The 21,547-nt window shown below is 37.2% G+C and overlaps 2 protein-coding genes across 2 annotated transcripts in view; one reads left to right on the top strand and one right to left on the bottom strand.

Annotated features, from left to right (window-relative positions):
• Window positions 1-8,971: 8,971 nt before the first annotated feature.
• Window positions 8,972-21,547, bottom strand: part of LOC136822388 (uncharacterized) — a 35,989-nt gene continuing 23,413 nt past the window's right edge. The window contains exon 21 of the mRNA XM_067078638.1: window positions 8,972-9,830. Coding sequence (XP_066934739.1) covers window positions 9,492-9,830 — 339 coding nt within the window. The 3' untranslated portion in view covers window positions 8,972-9,491. The remainder of the gene's footprint in view (window positions 9,831-21,547) is intronic.
• On the top strand, window positions 12,717-18,546 carry LOC136822275 (uncharacterized). Its single transcript, XM_067078514.1, has 5 exons — window positions 12,717-12,867; window positions 14,870-15,011; window positions 15,490-15,767; window positions 16,472-16,562; window positions 18,065-18,546. The coding sequence occupies exons 1-5, from the start codon at window positions 12,717-12,719 to the stop codon at window positions 18,390-18,392; spliced, it is 990 nt and encodes a 329-aa protein (XP_066934615.1). The 3' UTR covers window positions 18,393-18,546.

Genomic DNA, 21,547 nt, shown 5'->3' with positions numbered 1-21,547 from the left:
GGCTCTGATCTGCCTTTTGAGATGTCTTCTATGATTGTTGGTAGTGTGGATCACTTGAGCAGCCTGTCTGATGGTGTCGATGTCAATCGCCGTGTGTGTTTGTTGAGGTTGATTTTCCGTACTAGAATGGTTGTTCCAATATCGAAGCCTAGATCGTCTTGTTCCATTCTGTGAGGTGGGATATCGGGTTCGGGTGTCTGCTGCCATAGTCGCAGCATGGCATTTCTTTCCCTTCAGGTAGCGGAGATTGAATTGGAGATCTTGAACCCGGTCTCTGTGGTTGCTGATTTTGCGAGATGCTGGTTTTCTGTCGATTGTTGTAGATTGGAATGAGAGGTCATGGTCTGTCCATGCTGTGAATTGACTTCCGACAACGTAGTAGCGAAACTGCTCCATTGCGAAACAGAGACCAAGACTTTCTCTTTTCAATTGGGCTTATCGTTGTTCAACATCGGTTAGAGCTCTGCTGTTGTGGTCTATCGGAACCCACATGCCTTCTCCCCTCTCCTGGTAGAGCTTGCCTGGATTCCTACCTCTGATGAGTCCGAACACCACGTGAGTCTTTTCATTGGGATCGTACGCTTGTAGAGTCGCTGGATCGTCTAGATTTGCATCAGCGTCTGGTATGCAGTTTCCCTTCTTCCTGCCAGCGGAATTTCTCCCCCTTCTTCAACAATTTGCGAAGCGTGCGGTAGTGTCTTCATATGTTGTGGTGTAGTTTGTTGTCGAATGTGAACTTCGCATTGTACTGGCAAGCATCAACAAAGAGCGACATCCTCTGTGTTTTCAGGTCTGCCACCGTCTTTGATGTTTTGAATCTTCTTTGGGTCCGCTGTCACGCCATTTGAAATGGAACGTCCGACCAAACCATTTGATTCTTGTCTGTCCGAACGTCGATTTGGACGGTTTGAGGATTGTGCCATTCTCTTTACAACGATCCAGGAATGCTGCGAGGTTTCTGTAATGTTCCTTGTAGTCTCTTCCGTAGACTAGGATGTTGTCATGCAATGTGGTGACGCCTTGGAGGCAGCAAATGCTTTCCGTATCTCGTTGTGGAAGACGCCGCTTGAGGCTGTGGGGTCCAAAATACAGCCTCTCCCTTCTGTGAAGGCCCCTCGTGTGTTGAAAGATGCTCTTGTCTTTGGATTCTTTGTCTAGCTGAAGTTGAGGGTAACCCCAGCCCATGTCCATTTCACTGAAAATCTTCGCTTCCTTCAGGTCGTGGCGGATCTCCTGTGGTGTTTTTGACGTGGAATCGAGTGCGCTTCATCCCCGCATTGCGTGGTGTGTTGTCTATGTTCATCCTGATTTACCATTGCTTTTATCTGTTATCACCACGTTCATCACGCAGTCATAGCTTTCTCGTGGGTCCACATCCGTTATCACTCCCTGTGTTCTCAGAAATTCAAGGAGTTTGCTGACTTCGCCTTGATAGTGGATTGGAACGTTGCGAAATGGTGGTTGCTTTGGCTCGAATTCTTCTTCATAGTCGAGGTGGATGGGCTTCGTTCTGATGCATCCAATTTTGTTGTCGTCGAAGACTAGAACCTCGGTATCCGTCGACAAGTTTCAGTATCTTTTCGATCTCTGTTGGGTCTGCTTCGTTGCTGTCAGGACGTGTTTCGACTTGTATCCCAAGGTTTCTCTGATGAGTTGGGGAATCCTCTGATGCACTTGTGTCTTTGTGTTCGGGGGCTCTTTCCTTCCTTGTTGAAGGTGATGAATCCTAGGTGTCTGCGTCGTTGTCTCCGAGTAGCGGTTCTGGTTGAAAACCGTCCACAACATATACTTTTGCTATTGATCTTGCTTCCTTTGGCGTTCTCGATCACAGTGTGAACCATTCCGGTGATGTTGAGATTGTTTGAAGATCCCCATGCCCTGAGTATGATGTCCGGCTCTTCCAGGGGTCCCATGGTGTTGCTATAGTGTTCAGGTGTGATAATGGTGTGCTGGCTACCTGTGTCTGCGAAGAGGGTGTGTTTTGTGCCGCCTATCTTGACATCGACCCATTTGTCTGCTGGCTTAGTCACCTTTATGGCAGTGAGTGTAGTAGGTTCTTGGTTCGAGTCATTTCGCTTCAATGTTGTAAAGTAATCTGCGTTGGATTCTTTTGAACCGTCTTTTCCTGGACAAATGGAGTTCTGGCAAAATGGTTCTTCCCACCACATGTGAAGCATTCTTTGCCATTTGCTGGGCATCTCCCTGACTGATGGCTGGAGTTGCATCGGTTGCAAGATCCTTTGTGTCTGTTGCTTATACTTTCCTGCCTTTTTGAGCTTCATTACTTTCAGGGATTCAATCATCTCGTCTATCTCCTCTTGTGTCATATTATCTTGATTCATTGTGTCGAAACACGTTTTGACATGTGTTGTCTTGTCCAGGCTGTGGGCGTCGTCTCGGCCTGCTTCTCGTGCGTTGGCCCCATCTTGAAAGTTTCTCTAGGTTTGGATCCTCCGCAAGCGCCTCTCTCTCAGGCTGCATCATTCAATGCGAATATGGCAGCATCCTTTAGAGCTTCCTCTGTGGTGTAAGGTTTCTTGTCAAAGTTCAGGGACTGGCCTTCTTTTCGAGATCTAGAGGAAGTCACCCCGTGTCGTGTTCCTTGTTTGGTCCCCAGAAGCTGGTGCATGGCCATTGTTCGATTGACCATACGTCTCAGATAGTAACGTAGCCGTTCATAGTCTGCATGTAGTGGGTGCAGCTTCTGCGTTTGCTTCTGCACCTCCCCATTTGCTTGGGCCCTTCTTCGTTTGCTCGGGCTCCTGTGTTGAGGTGTATCTCTCTGCACGAATCAACTCAACCATCTCTGGTCCTCCCCAAGTTTTCAGGAGGATGATCTTTTCTTTGTCTGTTACACCAATGTAGTCCATCCTGTTTTCTGCATCATCGAGCCATTCGTTAAATAGAAGAGCTTCTGCATTTTGTCAGTGCCTAGGCTGCATTGTCCGTATCGGCCCAGTGCGGATGGATCAGTCTTTGGTGGTGCTGCAGCTGCAGCAGCCGGAGCTGCTTCTGTAGCTGACCGCCAGTGATAGCTGCCATAAGTGTCTGGAATTGTTCAGGACTGAAATTCATCTTGAACTGCGTTGTTCGTATTAGACAGAAAGGAAAGTCTTACTACAACGAACAGGGGCACACCTGGTGTGATGAAAGTTTCAGTAAGACTATGACGTGTCTTTCTTCTTTTCCTGATCACGTGTCTTGTGAAGTCGTCTCCTTGCTATGTTGGCAGCGTCTTGATTCAGTGATTGATCAGTCAAATAGAGTATGGTAATAAGTAAGGAATAGTCTTACCTCGAAGGTCCAGGGCAAACCTGGTATGACTGAGCTTTTGGTAAGACGTCCAAGTCTTTCTTCTGGATCAAGTCTGTCAGTGTGTTGTGTCTGTGTCCAGTTTCAGCTAGTGGTCTTGTGTGTATCACTATATGTATCCTGTTTCAATAGTCTCTTCGTTGCCAGTGTAAAAGCGACACAAGCCAGTATCATATCATATATATTAAGTCTCTTTATTATAGGTCTAGTCTAAAAATATAGAACAAGATCGTTACAGGTTTAACTTAAACTTTGGTATATCAAACTTTAAAATTGCTTCATTAGACCAAAGGTTATGACAAAAAGAGTAAAATCTTTTTTCAAAAAGAGCGAAAAAGATGAAAAAACTGGGTATCGAATCTTTTGTTAGAAAAAAAGACACTCAAACTTTCTCTTCTCCACTCAAATAGACTTGCTAAGCTTTGGAAGGAGCTCTAAATTGGCAATAAAAATCATTAAAAACGAATAATAAAACAAAAAAGATGCACAGAAGTTCAAAAATAAAACTTTACTGTCAATAAAGTAGTGTTTTCTTGTCTAAATTGATACCCTGTTTTTTTGTCTTTTTGCGCTCTTTTTGAAAAAAAATTTCTTTCCAGACTGTATAGTTTTAGAGTTTTAAGTTTTTCCCAATAGTTCAGTTTTTGTAAAGAGAATATTCCATTTAGGAATGATTTTTGAAGCTGTTCTAGTCGTTGCATTTGGTGTCTCTTGGATGGTGACCATAGCTGTGAACAGTAATCAATGTGAGGGATTGCCAATGTCTTCCATAGGGTCAGCATTACAGTAGGGTCCCTTGTTTTGAAAGTTCGATATATCCTGAAACTGATACCTTTGACCTTGTCGATTACATTTTCTATATGATTGTCATATGTCATACCCACATCTAAAGTGATCCCAAGGTCTTTGACTGTAGTCTTGGTCTCTATCACCTTTTGGGTATCAGAGAATATTTGGAGAGTCTTTAAGTTCTGTCATTTCGACATATTGAGATGTTCAAATTTTAGTCCATTCAATTTCATGTTATTCAATCCAGTCCACTCATAGACTGCGTTCATGTCATCTTGGAGCTGAATGATATCAGCATGGTTTTTGATTTCTTTCATTAGACGTGTATCATCAGCAAATGATGATAAAAATGTAATATCTTTTGTCAATGTTTGTATCATTAGAACAGTAGTGGTCCAGCACAGATCCTTGGGAACACCAGAGATGACTTCTGACCTTTCTGATAGTGTGTAGTCAACAGAGACTTGTTGCATTCTACCTGTTAGAAAAGATTTGATCCAAGCAAGTAGTTTGCCTTTGATGCCATTGGTTTTAATTTTGTTCAGAAGAATGGTATGGTCGACTCTGTCGAAAGCCTTGCTAAAGTCAAGGTAGATCACGTCCACATTATTGTCTTCAAGATGTTTTTGTATCTTACTTCTGACAATTTTTTCGAAAATTTTTGAGACATTCGAAGTTAAAGCGACTGGTCTATAGTTTTCTGGTAAACCTTGATTGCCTTTTTTGAAGATTGGTGTGATGTAGCTTGTGCAGTATATGGGTAGTTTGCTTTGTCTAGAATATTTTCTCCAGATATACTAGAGAGTTGCAAGTTGTTTGTCTGCTTTTTTGAGCGGATGGCAGGGAAACCATCAGGTCCAGGGGCAGAGTTTGAAGATAGGGTGTTGATTTCGTTGATAAAATCAGCTTTGTGCGGTCTATATCACATAGTTGAGAAGTGTTGTTGTCATTTTCATTCAGGTCGTATCTCTCCAATGGTTGAGTAAAGACAGAACTGTATTGGTTCTGAAGTATGTTAGCCATACGTTTACTGTCATTTGTAAGTTCAGTTGTTGACGGATCTAGGAGGGTCCAACTTGGGTTATGCTTTGAAACTTCTTTTCATAGGGATAGAATATGAGGATTAGATTTAATTTTTGAAGTAGCATCAGTTCTTGCTTTGTCTTCATTTATGTTGGACTGTTGAGCTTGAGTCAATATCGATAGTTTCTGTGCGGTTGTTCGTTCGATGCTTTTTTTGCAATTTTGATCTATACGCATAAAACCCGGCCTCTTGGGTTATTTATAAGAATGTTTGGTTTTCGAGCTGGTACTTTGTTGCTGAAATACTGATATACACTTATCAATAAAAGTTTCGTATGTTTCTCTGGGTTGGGTTGAGTGCAAAGGCTTACGCCGTCCATACATTGTATCTTTGTTATGGCTTCCAATGTTTTGTTTGAAAAATTAAAATTATCGAATTTGCTGTTCAAAGTTTTTTTGTTTTCAACCTTTCTTGTTTCAGAAAAGTCAAATGTGTTAAATGTATATTAAGTGGATCTGAATGGACTGTAGGATAACACATATCAATTCATTCAGATGTTGTCAATAAAAGTCTAAAATATTTCCATCTGAATGAGTTTCTAGTGGATGATTATTCAGGTTTAGGGTCATGAAATTTGTAAAGCATTTAAAGTTGTTTATTGCAATTTTCAGTTGGGGTGTATCTGTCATTGATTAAGGTATGAGGGATGTTGAAATCACCGCAGATTACAATGTCTGGGGTGTAATCTTGAAGTGATTAAATTTTTGATATTGTAGAAGAAATCAATTGGATAAATTCTGGGGCGTCCGATTTATGGAGTTTGTTTGTTGGTTGCCTCTAAACAATGCCAAGAACAATATTGAATTGTTTAGAGTAGAGTAAAAGGGCTTCGTGCTCCATTGAGAATCCAGTGTGGAGTGAAAAAAGGGGCAACTCTCAGAATGTAATGCAACACCGCCACTGTATCTACCATGTTTGGCTTTTGGTCGATTTCGATCCTTTCTGAAAATTCTATAACCTTGTATCTCAAGCTCAGCTTTATTGTGATGTTTCGACAACCAAGTTTCAGTTATACCTAAAAATATTTGATTGTCAGTGTGTAGAATGTCACGTAGGTATGGAACTGATGACGGTTTTCATAGTGTGCACCCCCCCCCCAGAAGAGGGGGGGGGGGTTTTGTTGATTTGGGTCGAAAATTTTCAGGTGGGATTTGGGGTTTTCCAGGTTTTAGGTAGGAGAAACAAGTTAAGGTGGGAGTTAATTTCTTTAGGTGGGACTTTGGGTGTTTTGGAAAAAATTAAAGTAAAATTTCTTATTTTCAGATTTTATGACTATTTTTTTTATATATTTCATAAATAATTTTGACCATGCTAAAATAGTCTTTTATTATAAAGGTCATTTGATGTGTGAATAATATCTTGAAAATGATTTTTTTTACTTTGCTTACCTTATTACAACATTAAGACTACTCTCGGGTACCTATAGCCGGGGGGGGGGTCCGCTAATGAAGTTTTGAAATTTTCCACCCAGACTTCTTATCCAACGCTTATTGATTTTTGGGAAATTTTTTTGAAAGTTACCTCTTTTGCCCTAATTCTGCTGTATCAGCCTCCTTTCAAACATTTTCCACCAGACATTTTATTCCAACCCCGCTTATTAAATTTTGAGATTTTTCCAACCCCGCTTATTCCAAACCCCCCGACTGTAGGTACCCGAGGTAGTCAAGTAAGTACGCGTTAAAATGAGTGGCGAGATTTATTAACGGAAAGGCGGTTTTCGAAAATAACCTGGCTCGAATTTTTGTTTACATTTGTATTAAGCGGTACCAATTCGCAATATACATAGTAGTTAATAATGAATAGGTATTTTGAGAGCCCACCTTAAGAAATGGACTACCCATACGAATTCCCAAAGTAACATAAGCTCCCCCTAGATTTCTAATGTGACAATATCAAGAAATATTTTTGCTCTTATGTTTAAACAATAATCGTAATATTGCGAACATAATTTCATCTTCATATTACGGTAAAGAAATTTTGTTTTGTTCCTCGAATTAGTATATTTTTTTTCTTTTTAGCTGGGATCTGGGAGTCTGGGCTGAAGGTGGGAATTTTAGGATAAGGTGGGACCTGAATTTTCAGGTGGGACCTGGAACCCCCTTGCACACTATGATTTTGTTTGTGGGCACAAGCCTTGGATATTAAGAAATGAATATTTTGTTATTGGTGTAACGTTGGATATTGATGGTTCGGTAGATGGTTTGTTCGGTTGAAATTCAGGTTTTTGGATTGCATCAATGGTTGTTGGAAGGATTGGAGGATGGAATCTTAATTGATTGTTCTGATGATTTGGAAGTTGAGGTGGCTGTTTCATTTCGTCTCGTATCAGTGACAGCATTTCTGTTCTGAAATTGTCCAATAGTTTCTGAAAATCCAGCTGTTGAAGGGTGTTCGGTGAGCTGATCTTTCTTTGTGTAGGGGGCTTGCGCTTGGTGCCTTTTACATGAACAAAATTACAGTTGGCATTAAAGCACTGACTTATTTTGAATAATACAGTGTGTCCGAAAAAAAATGGAACAGAGTAAAACAATCAAAACTCACTATCTCCCTGGAGTTAGAAATAATCGAATTGAGATGGAATTTCTTTGTTCAACAAATCAATATTCAATTCCCATGCAAAATCTTATTAAGAGTATTTCTGCAAAATTTTAGGGTTACAGCTTGTCCAGATCAAGTTTTATGACTTTATTGTGAAACATGACATATAACCCAGCTAAAATCGCTTAAAACTCATTATTTTAAATTGTTGATAACTTTTAAACTATTTATTCAATCATCTTCAAATTTTGACACGTGATAGGTATTGACAATATAAATTTGAAAAATTAGAAGAAGAAAAAATTTAAAATGATGACGTCATCATTAATGACGTCATCAAATTTTTAAAATTTAACTCATCTTCAGCACAAATTTTAAGATAAAATCTTCATGGAAACTGCAAAACCGGCAATTATGTTAAAGAAGAACCTTTTATCTTTCAGAATTTTTAAACAGAATCTAAATATCATTATTGGTTCGATTGTAATAGACATTTTTGTAAACCATATATTTTGGCTTTATGCCGACAGGTGGAAATTTTGTGATGACGCCATCGGTTTTTGAATGACGTCATCAGATTTTTTTTTGTTCCAGGAAATTTGTGTCATGATGGAGAACATCTGTACCAAATTTCATGCCCGTAGCTCTCCTAGATCAAAAATAATCGAGGGTGGTAGATTCTACCCCCCCCTGGGGATACAAAAGTCAAAAAAGCTAATATGAGAAACCTACATTCTCGGGGTTTACTCCATTCTCGGGGTCAGGTGCTGTATGCTCTGAAACAACTTTTTATGCAGTTGAACTATCGTTAGGGCTAAAATGCTTAAAAATGAGAAACAAATACATTCTCGTACCCTGAGTATCAGAGGTTAAGTTTTCAAAGAATATATTAACCTCTGAAGACCAATAATAGAAATTTTATCGCGCATGTGTCAATCTAATCACTGTAGAAAAAATCAAAGAGCAAATATTACCATATTAATGTCTAGCAGACTGTATCAGTATGCAGTTTACTATTTACAAATTCCCCAGAAACCTCCAAGTGTAATTGAAATGAGTTTATTTCGAAAGAAATCTTTTACATGGTCACGGTTTTAAAATCTTGGACCAAGAATCGGTGAAGAAGGACCAGAACCAGGAAAAAATAAGTGTCGCAAAAAGGTTTAAATTCTCACGAAACGAAATCTGGGCGGCACATACCCGTCATCTTGCAACCCTACTACCCCCGGTAACAATTCAACGAAAAAATAGTGGTAATTTGATCTACAGAATTTTGAAAAATATAATTTTTTATAAAATCATGAATGAAATTTTGAACTACAAAATAAATTAACTGCAAACATCGAAAAGAATTAAATTCAAATATATTAGTCATTAATACAATTAAGTATAAAAAGCAAGAAATGTATAAATGAATCTATATGGAGAAAAATTATTTACAAACTGTTTGACAGAGAGTATACCTGGCTGACACAAAACGTGAAAAATTGGAGACAACCTCCTCGGAATTAAAAGACCCATTCATAATATAATGCTAGAGGAGCCAGAGGAGCGTAAAAAAATCTTGTGCTTTTCTGAAAAATCTAAGAATCTTTAGAAAATAATTTTTAAATCAAATAAACCGAATTAGAAGTATCTTTCTAACAAGGCTTTAACTTTAATCATATCTTTTGTTCCCTATATGCAATCTTTGATTATGTGCGGAATACAAAGTTTTGGTGAACAGACAACCTTCTCAACAGTGATAGAGTCTATCAAAAATACTGATCTATTGACCGCCAAAATGGAAATTTAACGCCCTCGTGCTATCACCATCCGCCATAAGGGCCAACCTCATAAGGTCCTCATCCCCAACATCAACAATAATATGACGTAATGTTTCGATGCATTCTTCAAGATCATTAGATGAACCTGTAACTGAGCTTATCTCTTCAGGATGGCGAGGCGTTCCTTCGCGTTCGCTTGAGTAGTCATCGTCATCATTATCCGATGAATCCGTTTCGGAATCTGAATTTCCTGAAGAATGTTCCGATTCGGGTGACGTAAGACTTGGTCGCGAATGATGGAATTTGGTATCTGCTGACGGTAGCCAACTGAATTTTGATTTCTGAAAAAAAAGAAAAAGGCATCAAAAATTTTCATCTTGTTATTTGATAATTAATGTTGTTTATTCATTATCATGAGAATACCTTATTAAACTTTTTGAAAAACACCCCTGTCTCAAAGCCTCAGCGGAACTTCTTCTAACATTTGTGATGAAAATTTCTTTTGTATTCCCAATGGAAATAGAAATTCTTGTTCCCAGGTCAAAAATTCCATTGGGATGGCTTTAGAGTGCAATCTTTCCCCTTGAATTTCAAATTTGTATGAAAGCAAAGTCAATTTTCCGGTGGGGCTGATATTTTTAGGGTGTTTTTCAAACCGGGGATGAAATTTTAGCCAAATTTTCCAGTGGGTACCCCCCAGCAGGTCTATGACACAAAGATGTTGCAAAGCTTTCAATTTGACAGCTAAATAATAACCTTCTGTTCTTAAAAAAGGTGCCACTTATTCAATATTTTTCTTCTGAAAAAAGTGGACTAGATCTACTTGTATGGGCTTACTGCATTTCTTAATGTCCTCTTACATGGAAAAATTAAACCAATTCATTCCCACCCAAAAAGTCGAAACTTTTTCTTTTTTTTAGAAAATGAAGATGAAAAATGAAGAAAAAAGGAATTAAACTTTTATCCTTCGGTGCTAGAAAATTTATTTTTGATAAAGGGGTACTTTGAAGCCTCCTAATTTCAGCTATATAATTATTTCTCCCAAGTTCATTTTTCTTCTTCTTTATTTTCAAAAAATAAAATATCGCCGCAGGCGAGAACTTGTATAGGCTATTTTTATTAAAGCCTTTTAATAATCAAGGAGATGATATCGGAAAAAACAAGATCATGTCATTATTGCTAATTAGAGACCTTCTCCTACCTATTAAGAAAACATTTTTGGCATGATCAAGATAATTAATAATTACGATAATCCCGGAAAGTCTGTCGTTATTATTAACAAAAGATCTTGGTACTTTTATGCAATATTAGAAGATTTCTATTAATAATTAGCTCTATTTGAAGATTCCCACTCGACGGAGAAGCTTTTATTAAAGCCTCTCAACTGGTGTCGTTCATAATACTTGTTTAAAGACAATCATATTTAGCTGTTACTATGACAATACGAACACTGATTTAAAAGCTGCGAAGGAGTTGGATTTAAAACTCTTGGATGGAAAAAGAAGCCACTTGTTTCCTTTCAAAACGCGTGACCCGCGTTGTTTTCAAAAAAACGCCAGATTGAAAAAAACGCCAAAATTCGAAAAGAAAAATAAGCCGCGTGAAAACAAAGAAATCTTTGGATTCAATCCACCATTCTAAATGCGACACAATTTTTAAGACCTCACACTTCCTGGCTTGAGAAAGGTCGAACATTCCTTTCTAGCACTTTCGGGACTCTAATATGATAACTACGATGGCTATCACAGCCTTAAAGTAACTCGCGTAAGTAAAAGTAATATCGCAAAAAATTGACCAATGGCAACAAGTATTGACTTGAGCTTGTATGGAATGCATTTGACAGAAATCAAATTTATTGGGACCATATCAGCCCTTTTTACGCCGTCCAAAAGCTCAATTTTTTCCAATTTTAGCCCGGCCCTTGTTTAATTCCGACCCCTTACGCTTGCCCTTAATACGCCAGCGACGAGAAGATAACATCAATGAGGACCGACGTAGGGTCGTAAGGGTCGAAAGGTATCACTTGCTCTCCGTCAGTGTTTGTAGCTGACTACCGGATGCAAAGCTTAACTACAAGCGGATGTTTACGTAGGAGAAAATAGGATTTAAAATTTGAAAAAGATTTGAAAAAGATTTTTCATTCAAAGGTTCCCGCGTATACACGTGTCGGTGTTACTGAAGAAAGTTTTTAATTAGAAACTTTTTTATTATCAGAACCAGTACCTAGCTTTCGGCTGAGGCTCGGCTGGTATTACTTTCTCGTCAGGCTTAAATGTTTATTTCATTCGAATATTGACTTTATTTAAAAACGATTTTAAAATCAACCAAATCTGAAATCTAAGGCTGGGGTTGTTATTAATTTGTCATTACGTTCTTACGTCGAAATTGAGTCTTAGTTTTCTTAAATATTGTTTTCCTGAAAAAAGTGTAATTAGCCCTTCTAAAAGTAGAAGAACAAGAAAGTTAAATCTTTAGAAAGCTTTTTCCTCAGGCCAACCGCTTTAAGGCTTTTTATCAAGAACACGTTTTTTATAAGATACAAAATTAATTTTGAGCTAAAAAATGTTCTTAAGATGTTCTTTTTATCATCATTTTGTGTGTATTTTTATCCATTTTCCTAAGAATGTGTTTAAGAGACCACAAATTTGGACTTACAAAGTAAATAAGAGAGTCTACACGCTTTTTTTATAAGAATACACTTTATAAGAAAGTCCATGATGAAAATGACCAAAAAAATAAGAATATGCTAAGAATATCACCATCATGGAGTTTTGCTACTCAAGCTAAGAATGCCATTTTCAATTATTATAAAATGTCAATTACCCCCAAGTAAGGCTCACTCCTTTCACAAAAATGCAACTTTATGCTTGAGACGTATGTACTAAATGTTAAATCTAGTTTGAATTAGGATCCTAACCTAAGAATGCTGTAAGAATATTTTAGGATGATTCTCCCAAAAAAGTTAAGAATATCCATGATGAAATGGATTTACACCATTCTTATAAAAAAAGTGTGTATTGTAATTCTAATGTCAGACTATACAAAACACAAAGGATTTCAAAAATAATTTTATAACATCAAAGCTAAGCATCATTTCCTGAAAACGATATAAATAAAACCCCTATAAAAGTGAAGATCTCGTTTTAAAGACGTTTAAAGTTTGTCATCGAAAAATTTTTTTTTTTTGAAAAACAGAGAAATCTACGGCTTGACTGGGATACTTTACAATGAAGACTTTGCAACTGTTGATAGCACTGTCAAGTTTAGTGGTATTTGCGAATTGCGAAGAAGCGTCGTGTGATGATAATTCATTTACAGAATTGATCGAAACGGAGCAACTAACTGAGAAGAACTCGTTTTGTATGCCATGTCCCGGCGGTAAGTGAAATTTTACGCACAACCGGCTGACAGATAAGATTGTATTAATGCTCACCCCAAGCGGTTGCGTGAACGCGTGCAAATTAAAAAAAAAATGCGTGAATATCTTTTTCTACTGATTAAGTGCAAATCGCCCGATTTTCAAATGTTTCACACATTTTTCCCAGAAAGATTTTCCGATCTTCTGAAAAATTGGGTTTGGGTGAATTGAGGGTCCAATGGGGGGGGGGGGGGGGGCTCTTCAATGTTCATCTAATATTCATAAGGGTCCGTAGAATGTTAGATCCATAGTGTGTATAAGGGTTACCGTGAGCACCCAAGTTTCATTTTCTCTGAAAGTTAATCTGTGGCGACGGAATGTAAGAATTTTGTCTTAGCCGAAAATAAAAAAATGTAGTGTTTCCGGAAACCGGCCGGGTGAAAAAAAAGTTTTCTGACCCGGCCGCAAACTTCGCTTTACTTCATAATGTTTGTACATAAAAGTTATCTTTAAAGTTCAATTTCAATAATCTTAAGTTATCAAAAATAGCAAAAAAGAATCTTTTTCCAGCCGGCCGCATGAGAGTTTTTTCCTTCACCCGCATTCCGGAAACACTACATTATTATTTTTGCCTTATGTCTTATTTCTTTTTGACATCTCGCGCATGTCTTAATCACACTTTTCAAGGAATCGAAGATGAAGAAAAAATATCGATCTGTTAGGGCTTGGGGACACGAGAAGTTTTTTCGCGTTGGTGCAATGCAACATGCATCATCCCACCAACACAAGAAAAAAAGTGTGTAATACATAGTCGAACGTGCGCACCGCACTGGGCTCAACTTCAGATTTTCCCGTTATTAGAAGGCCCAATTGTAACATTTCAAATATTTAGTATTAGGTAGCAAATATACTTTGTCCGTTTTGGCTGAAATTTGATACACTTGTTCCTTGGGTGAATACCTGGGGGTGTTTTTATCTTAATTTTTTCATTTTTTTATGTGCGTTAGAATAGTGTCCTCGTCCTAAGAGCCTTTCAAAATAAATAACTTAGGAGAAAGTTCCTCAAACCTTTTGTGGCTTTTGTTGTGCCTAATGTGCCAAATTTCAGCCAAATCCGACCTTTTTTGAAGTGTCCAGGCTGCCAGCCTCGTTTTGGTGAAAAACTCGTCCCCAGGCCCCAAAAATCAAAATTTCCAAAAAATGAAAAAAACACCCCCAGATATTCACCCAAGGAACAAGTGTGCCAAATTTCAGTCAAATCCGACCTTTTTTGAAGTGTCCAGGCTGCCAGCCTCGTTTTGGTGAAAAACTCGTCCCCAGGCCCCAAAAATCAAAATTTTCAACAAAAAATGAAAAAAAACACCCCCAGATATTCACCCAAGGAAACAAGTGTGCCAAATTTCAGCCAAATCCGACCTTTTTTGAAGTGTCCAGGCTGCCCCAAAGTTTTAGCCTCGTTTTGGCGAAAAACTCGTCCCCAGGCCCCAAAAATCAAAATTTTCAAAAAATGAAAAAATCACCCCCAGATATTCACCCAAGGAACAAGTGTGCCAAATTTCAGCCAAATCCGACCTTTTTTGAAGTGTCCAGCCTGCCCCAAAGTTTTAGCCTCGTTTTGGCGAAAAACTCGTCCCCAGGCCCCAAAAATCAAAATTTTCAAAAAATGAAAAAATCACCCCCAGATATTCACCCAAGGAACAGGTGTGCCAAATTTCAGCCAAATCCGACCTTTTTTGAAGTGTCCAGCCTGCCCTAAAGTTTTCGGACGGACATACAGACATACATACATACATACATACATACAGACATTCTCAGATTATAGCTCAACTGAAGTTGAGAATGAGTAAAAATAATATTTCGTTATTTTACAATTCTTTTGAGACTGAATATCAGTGAAAGAAGTAAATACAGTCAAAACTCAAAACAAACAAAGATAAGGCGAAAAGCAAAATTGTTTTCCCGAATTTTGCATTACCAATCCAATTAACGAAAAACTATAATGACTATCAATTTATTTTTTAGAGACTTTTGACTGTTTCTATCGATTAATACAAGCACCAGACGTCCATGAAGCCATCGCTTCTTGTAAAGCCTGGAGAGGAACTTTGGCGTTCAGAGATTTAGATACGAGTGAAGTTACAGAATATCAACAACTTATGCAAAGGTAAAAACACGCACAGTTGACCCTTTTTAATTCAATCTTCAATTGACCAAAATATTCGAAAAAGAGAAAAATTCGAATTACAAAGAGTAATTTAAACTACTTGCCAGCTGAGAAAGGGACGGGAAGGGGACCAATACTTTAGTTCGAATTGCAGAAAGATTCGGATAATATAGGTTCGAATTAAAGAGAGTTGACTTTACTTTATAACAAGAAATTTTCTTAGAACATGAGACTGAAACTTGGTAATGACCTAAGAACATTATATGAACAATTCTTTCAGAAATAACTAACATTTGCAGCCTTAGGGTAAAGCTCAATTACATAATTAGCAAGCAACCATCCCTGTTTTTACGCCTCAATTTGTAAATTAAAAATTTTATTTGCAAATTTATTAGCCCAACTCTTCGTTCGCCCGTTCGCTCGCTAACAAACGTCAGATTGTAATCCGAAAATCATTGCTTTTCTTAATAATTTTCAGTAATGGTTTGACAGAAGCGAATGCTTTCAACGTCCACAAAATCTGTTACATCTTAAAGTCAACTCCACCACAAGAGGGCGAACAGCTTTTCACGCCCACGACATGCTCTGATGGTGTATCGAACACCTTTTTATGTCAACACGATTTTCCACCAACCTTCGTGGGTGACACATTTGAACTACGCCCGAGCGCCCTTTTCGGACCAAATATGGAATATGAGTATGTCGAGTGGCTACAAGCAAGCTATTTGGATGCTTTGAAGTACTGCGAACGTATAGGTATAGTAAAGTCAAATATTAAATATTTCTCAACCTTCGCTTGGACCATAGACCCTTTTTTAATATAATTTCAATTTTAGAAGAACCTGAATTTTAATTCGCTGCAAAGTGTAAATTAGTAAATTTGGGAACTTGTCAGTTATCTCCAGAGCCTGAAAAGGGACCCTGACCAGCGGTACGTCCCCGTATCCAATTTGGCCTAAGTTTACTTTAAATTTAAAATTCGAAAAAAAACATCGAATAAAAGTTTTGAATTTGTATGGTTACAACCATTCGTGAACAGAAAAGTATAACTTATTTTTTTACAAATAGAAATTACTATTTTTTTGTTGAGACTCGGCTGCACTTTGAGCTTCATATTATTCTTATCCTCTTCTTATATTTAAAACAAAATTGAAGAACTTTTCAACCTTTTATGAGATTTTTAATACCCTGATATTGTTTGAGTTTTACCGCTCAGCATTGTTCTTATTTTTCAAGGATTTTGAGTCTCGTCATTTATCTTATAAAAAGAGTATAGGTACTGTCGCGAGTGTAGTTTACCAGAGTCTAAATAAAACCTCCCCACCCTTCAAATCAAATTCCCGCCAAAAATCTCATCCTAGCCAATCGTCAAATTAAATCCACACCAGAACCAATCCACTTCAGGTAGTCATTGCAGTGTTATACATCATGTAATGTATCCATTTGGACGATCGTTTTAGGTAAAGAACTTTTGACGATAGAGAGTTTGGCTAAAGACGAAGAAATGAACGCCCTTCTTACCGCCCTGGATACCGATGCTACTATAACCCTGTAAGTATGCATCAATAATACACTTTGTACTGGGGATAAATAAAAATCGCAACGTGCCTCGTTTTCAAAAAAGAAAAGCTTCTTCAACTGACATTTAAACATTTTTCGACAGTTACCAATAGACCTTATCGGACTTTTTTAGTTTTCTAAAAAAGCGATTCATTGTGGGATTGTTTCAAGTGTATTACAATAGAAATCTCTTAGGAATTCCTCGAGGGAACTCTATTCTAATACTCCCAAAACAATCTCAAAATGCATCGTTTTTTTTAGAAAAATAAAAGACTCAAATAAGGTATATTTCAATACCAAAGCGCAAACACTCTGAAACACTTATTATGGCAAATGGTTAATGATATTATGATCATTTTCCCGGGGAAACTTTTCTACTGCCACTTTAACAATGAATAAGACCATTACTTTGGGTAGGCAAAAAGATAAATTCAAATTGAACTTATTAGGTAGTCAGTCGTAAGGCCTTTGCGTGTTGTCTATGCATTTGTACGCAGCGAGAAAAAAATTTTTTCTGGCGATATGCCCGGAAAAACAGTGGTAAGGTCCCGAAAATGCGCCATCAATGTCTCCCCGAGAAGGAGAAAGTTTAGCTATCCTATAGCATGTTATTCTATTAAGTAACTCGTTAACCCTTTTGGTCCTAGAGCTACTAGTGCCAGACGTTTTACAAAAGAACCAGAATTTTCAAGGCGAATGCATTGTTTGTAAGATGCAAGGTCGTGGGTTCAACCCAAAGCAAGGTCTTACCGAGTTATAGAAAAATAGTAATTGACGCCTTTATTCTTGATGCCCAGGAATGAAGCAGAACGGAGTAGCGTAGCCAAAAGGGGCGCAAAATTTGTTTAGGAGAGCATATTTATGACAGTATAATTATCGATTCATGATATTAAAAGATAATTATAATGGCATAAAAATTTGTTCTCCTGCACAAATTTTGCATCCCTCCTGGCTACGCTACTGGAAAGGACCGAGTGTTAGTGCAATCCATGAAAACGTAGGGGACAGTAAACCGTGGGTCACTTTAACAAGGATAGAGAGGGAAAGATGAATCTCCAAAATCAAGCTTTAAGATTTGCGCATCATTAGGGATGACAAGCAGGTTTTGTGGCTTTCTTTGTTTTCGCTCGGCGTTTTTTTTCGAAGTTTGAAAAAATGCGACAAATTTTGCTCCCAATCTGGCGTTTGTCAAGTAGATTCCTCTCAAACCGTCTTGATTGAAAATTCAATGGGTAGCCTCAGGTCACCTTCGACTGTGGAAACTTACTAATTTTACTATTAAGCTTTTTGCAGAAACCTACTAACATTAATAATTGACTTTCTATCATTATTTGTTTGGTGAACAAATCAATACAAAAAAGTGCTCCATACCAAAGATAGAGAGGCTCCATTAAAATCATATATTTCTATATATAGCCAAGTTAAGAAACATTACTCAGAAATGAAAACTATTAGACTACGGAAACTTACTAACTTTACATTCTATTTTTCAGTGATATAAGGTCTGCCATTTGGAATTCGCTTGCTTATAACCCAGCAGTTGGTGGCAAATGGAAATGGCCTAGTGGCATCACATCGCCTTACCGAAATTTTTGCAACGGAGAACCCGCCGACCTAGAAGGCCGCGAAAGCACAAACTTGTGCCTTAGGTACTTCTGGGGTGACAAGTGTTCCAAAGTCCACCCTTGTTTTAACACGGCACATTTCGTATGTCAAAATAAACGGGCCACACCCGACACATTTTTAACGCTTGCCAACGTCGTACGACAAATGATGTCAGATGTGAAAAAGGATTGCCAATCGTGCAGGAAAAGCCATTAAATGAATACGCACCTCTCAAATTCATTGCGAACCTCGGACTAACTTATATACTTTAAATTATTATTACAAACACCCATTTTACCAACTTTGGTTTTTCCTCTCTGTTAAGTGGATAAATTTTCGCATGTACTTTTTCGCGAATCGAAAATCTAAAAATTTCGCGTGGACTAAAAAGTTTCTAAAAAGTTCGCGAATAAGCATCATTTTCTTTCATTTTCCAGGGTTTTTTGGCTAAAATTCGGATTTTTAATTTTTCGCGAGGAAATCACGAAAATTAATCCACTTAAGGAATAGGTTAATGGTTAAATTTTCCTCTTTTTCTATTAAAAACACCATATTTTAAATTTTGTGGTTTGTTCTGTTGAGAAGCAGAATCTAGAACAAATCTAGGTTCTATTTGCCCCTGGTTCTTTCTACATTTGAAATGGACTTTTTGTTTCTCATAAGCTTGTGTTCAGCTAGGCTGCTTGCATCCTTTATCAAATACGATCGAATTCGTGCTTCTTATAGAATACTACCTGCGTTTTTTGTAGAGGTCTGCGATTCAGACTACTGTTCAGTACGAGTTGTTGTTGAGGCCTTTTTAACCTTTTCAACCTTTTCAAGGCACTAAGACTTTTCTTCGAATAAGAGAAATATATGAATTTATAAGAAAATTATACCATTTTCCAGCTAAGAGGGCCGATGCTTTAGTTCGAATAAGAGAAATATATGAATTTATAAGAAAATTATACCATTTTCCAGCTAAGAGGGCCGATGCTTTAGTTCGAATAAAGAAAATATATGAATTTATAAGAAAATTATACCATTTTCCAGCTAAGAGGGCCGATGCTTTAGTTCGAATAAGAGAAAATATATGAATTTATAAGAAAATTATACCATTTTTCCAGCTAAAGAGGGGCCGATGCTTTAGTTCGAATAAGAGAAATATATGAATTTATAAGAAAATTATACCATTTTCCAGCTAAGAGGGGGCCGATGCTTTAGTTCGAATAAGAGAAATATTTGAATTTATAAGAAAATTATACCATTTTCCAGCTAAGAGGGCCGATGCTTTAGTTCGAATAAGAGAAATATTTGAATTTATAAGAAAATTATACCATTTTCCAGCTAAGAGGGCCGATGCTTTAGTTCGAATAAGAGAAATATATGAATTTATAAGAAAATTATACCATTTTCCAGCTAAGAGGGCCGATTGCTTTAGTTCGAATAAGAGAAATATATGAATTTATAAGAAAATTATACCATTTTCCAGCTAAGAGGGCCGATGCTTTAGTTCGAATAAGAGAAATATATGAATTTATAAGAAAAAATTATACCATTTTCCAGCTAAGAGGGCCGATGCTTTAGTTCGAATAAGAGAAAATATATGAATTTATAAGAAAATTATACCATTTTCCAGCTAGAGGGGCCGATGCTTTTAGTTCGAATAAGAGAAATATATGAATTTATATAAGAAAATTATACCATTTTCCCAGCTAAGAGGGCCGATGCTTTAGTTCGAATAAGAGAAATATATGAATTTATACAGAAAATTATACCATTTTCCAGCTAAGAGGGCCGATGCTTTAGTTCGAATAAGAGAAATATATGAATTTATAAGAAAATTATACCATTTTCCAGCTAAGAGGGCCGATGCTTTAGTTCGAATAAGAGAAATATATGAATTTATACAGAAAATTATACCATTTTCCAGCTAAGAGGGCCGATGCTTTAGTTCGAATTACAAAGATTTGACTATAATGTATTTACGGAACTAAAGTTCAGATTCTGAATAAATAAATTCCCCCTTTTAATAATGATTATGTTTTTGCGCGTATTAAATTAGGGAAATTTTTTACATCGTACTAAGTTTGGTTTATGATTTATGTGCAATGCTTTTTGTTCTATCCTGGTGTGAAAGTCAGTATTGTGATAGTCTAGCAAGCTAGACGACTAATTTATAAATAGTAAAAATAAAGCAAAAAGTAATGAATGGAACAATTTTAGTTTATACAAACTAAATCCCCTATTGTTGTTATTATTGGTCAGCCTAAGCTGAGCATTCAAATAGGTAAAATTCATTTCTTCTTCCATCATCATCATCATAAGACGGCAAAAAAAAAATCCGATTTTCCGATCTCACTTTGATTTCTAAACTTTCTTCCGATCGGGTTAACTTTTTGGGTACTTTTAGCGTACGTTGTTTTTACAGATCATAATGTGCTCACTTTGATTTCTCAACTTTCTTCCGATCGGGTTAACTTTTTGGGTACTTTTAGCGTACGTTGTTTTAACAGATCATAATGTGGTGTTTCAAGATGGCGGCTCAAGCGATAGTCAGATGTGATAAAAGTCAGTGTTGTACCAAAGTATTTCCAGTATAAATCTGTTGCAAGCTTCAATTTCTGTCATTTATTTTTTAACTCGGCAAATCAAACACATGATTTTCATCAAGGGGACTCTTTTTCTATATCTTTTGAAGCTTTAAAGCCGTTTGCTCAAGTTTTTGTTTATGTTGAATTTTCTGATACTTTTTATTGCTGCTTTTTATTAGTTTTTGCAATAAAAACATATTTTTCTTGTTTGCCTCTAGGTGGGATTGATGGTGTTATAATGTTATTGGAATTTGATAAAGTTTACAAAAGTACAGCTACTGTCTAAATTTGATAAAGACTGGATGCAATTGTGCTTTTTTGGACTAAAAGGCGAATCGCAAAAAATTGTTTGGTTCCCGTCATTTCTACTTTAAAAAGTGGGGGTCGTTCGGTCATTCGGTTTGAAAATATTTTTCTTTTAAGAAGCAGCTACATCTTGTTGAAAGGGAATCCGTCGTGTGGACTGATCCGAATTAAGAAATTGAGAAACCGTGGATAAACTGGTTTTCGGTTTACTCTCCATTAGCATGTGGCTCGCTACTTCGATTTGAAAACTTGTAAACACAGAGCGTGCAGAGGTCGACAGTGGAAATCCAGCAAAGCAGCGGAAAAGCTTTCCGACTCTCCAACTCTACCTGCTGACCGTAAATCAGGGTCGGTCAGATGACGGGAACCAAATGATGACATCACATCTCCTATTATTGGACTTGCAAAATTATGACAAATGGTCTTTGGAATTTGATCAATTATATTAATATATACAGTTCTTGTTGAAATTGATCAAACTATTTTTCATGC

Source organism: Clytia hemisphaerica, unplaced genomic scaffold (assembly GCF_902728285.1).
Source record: "Clytia hemisphaerica strain Z4C2 unplaced genomic scaffold, Clytia hemisphaerica genome assembly, whole genome shotgun sequence".
NCBI lineage: Eukaryota > Metazoa > Cnidaria > Hydrozoa > Leptothecata > Clytiidae > Clytia > Clytia hemisphaerica.
The sequence above is the reverse complement of the archived record's forward strand: the minus strand, read 5'-3'. Positions and strand labels throughout refer to the sequence as shown.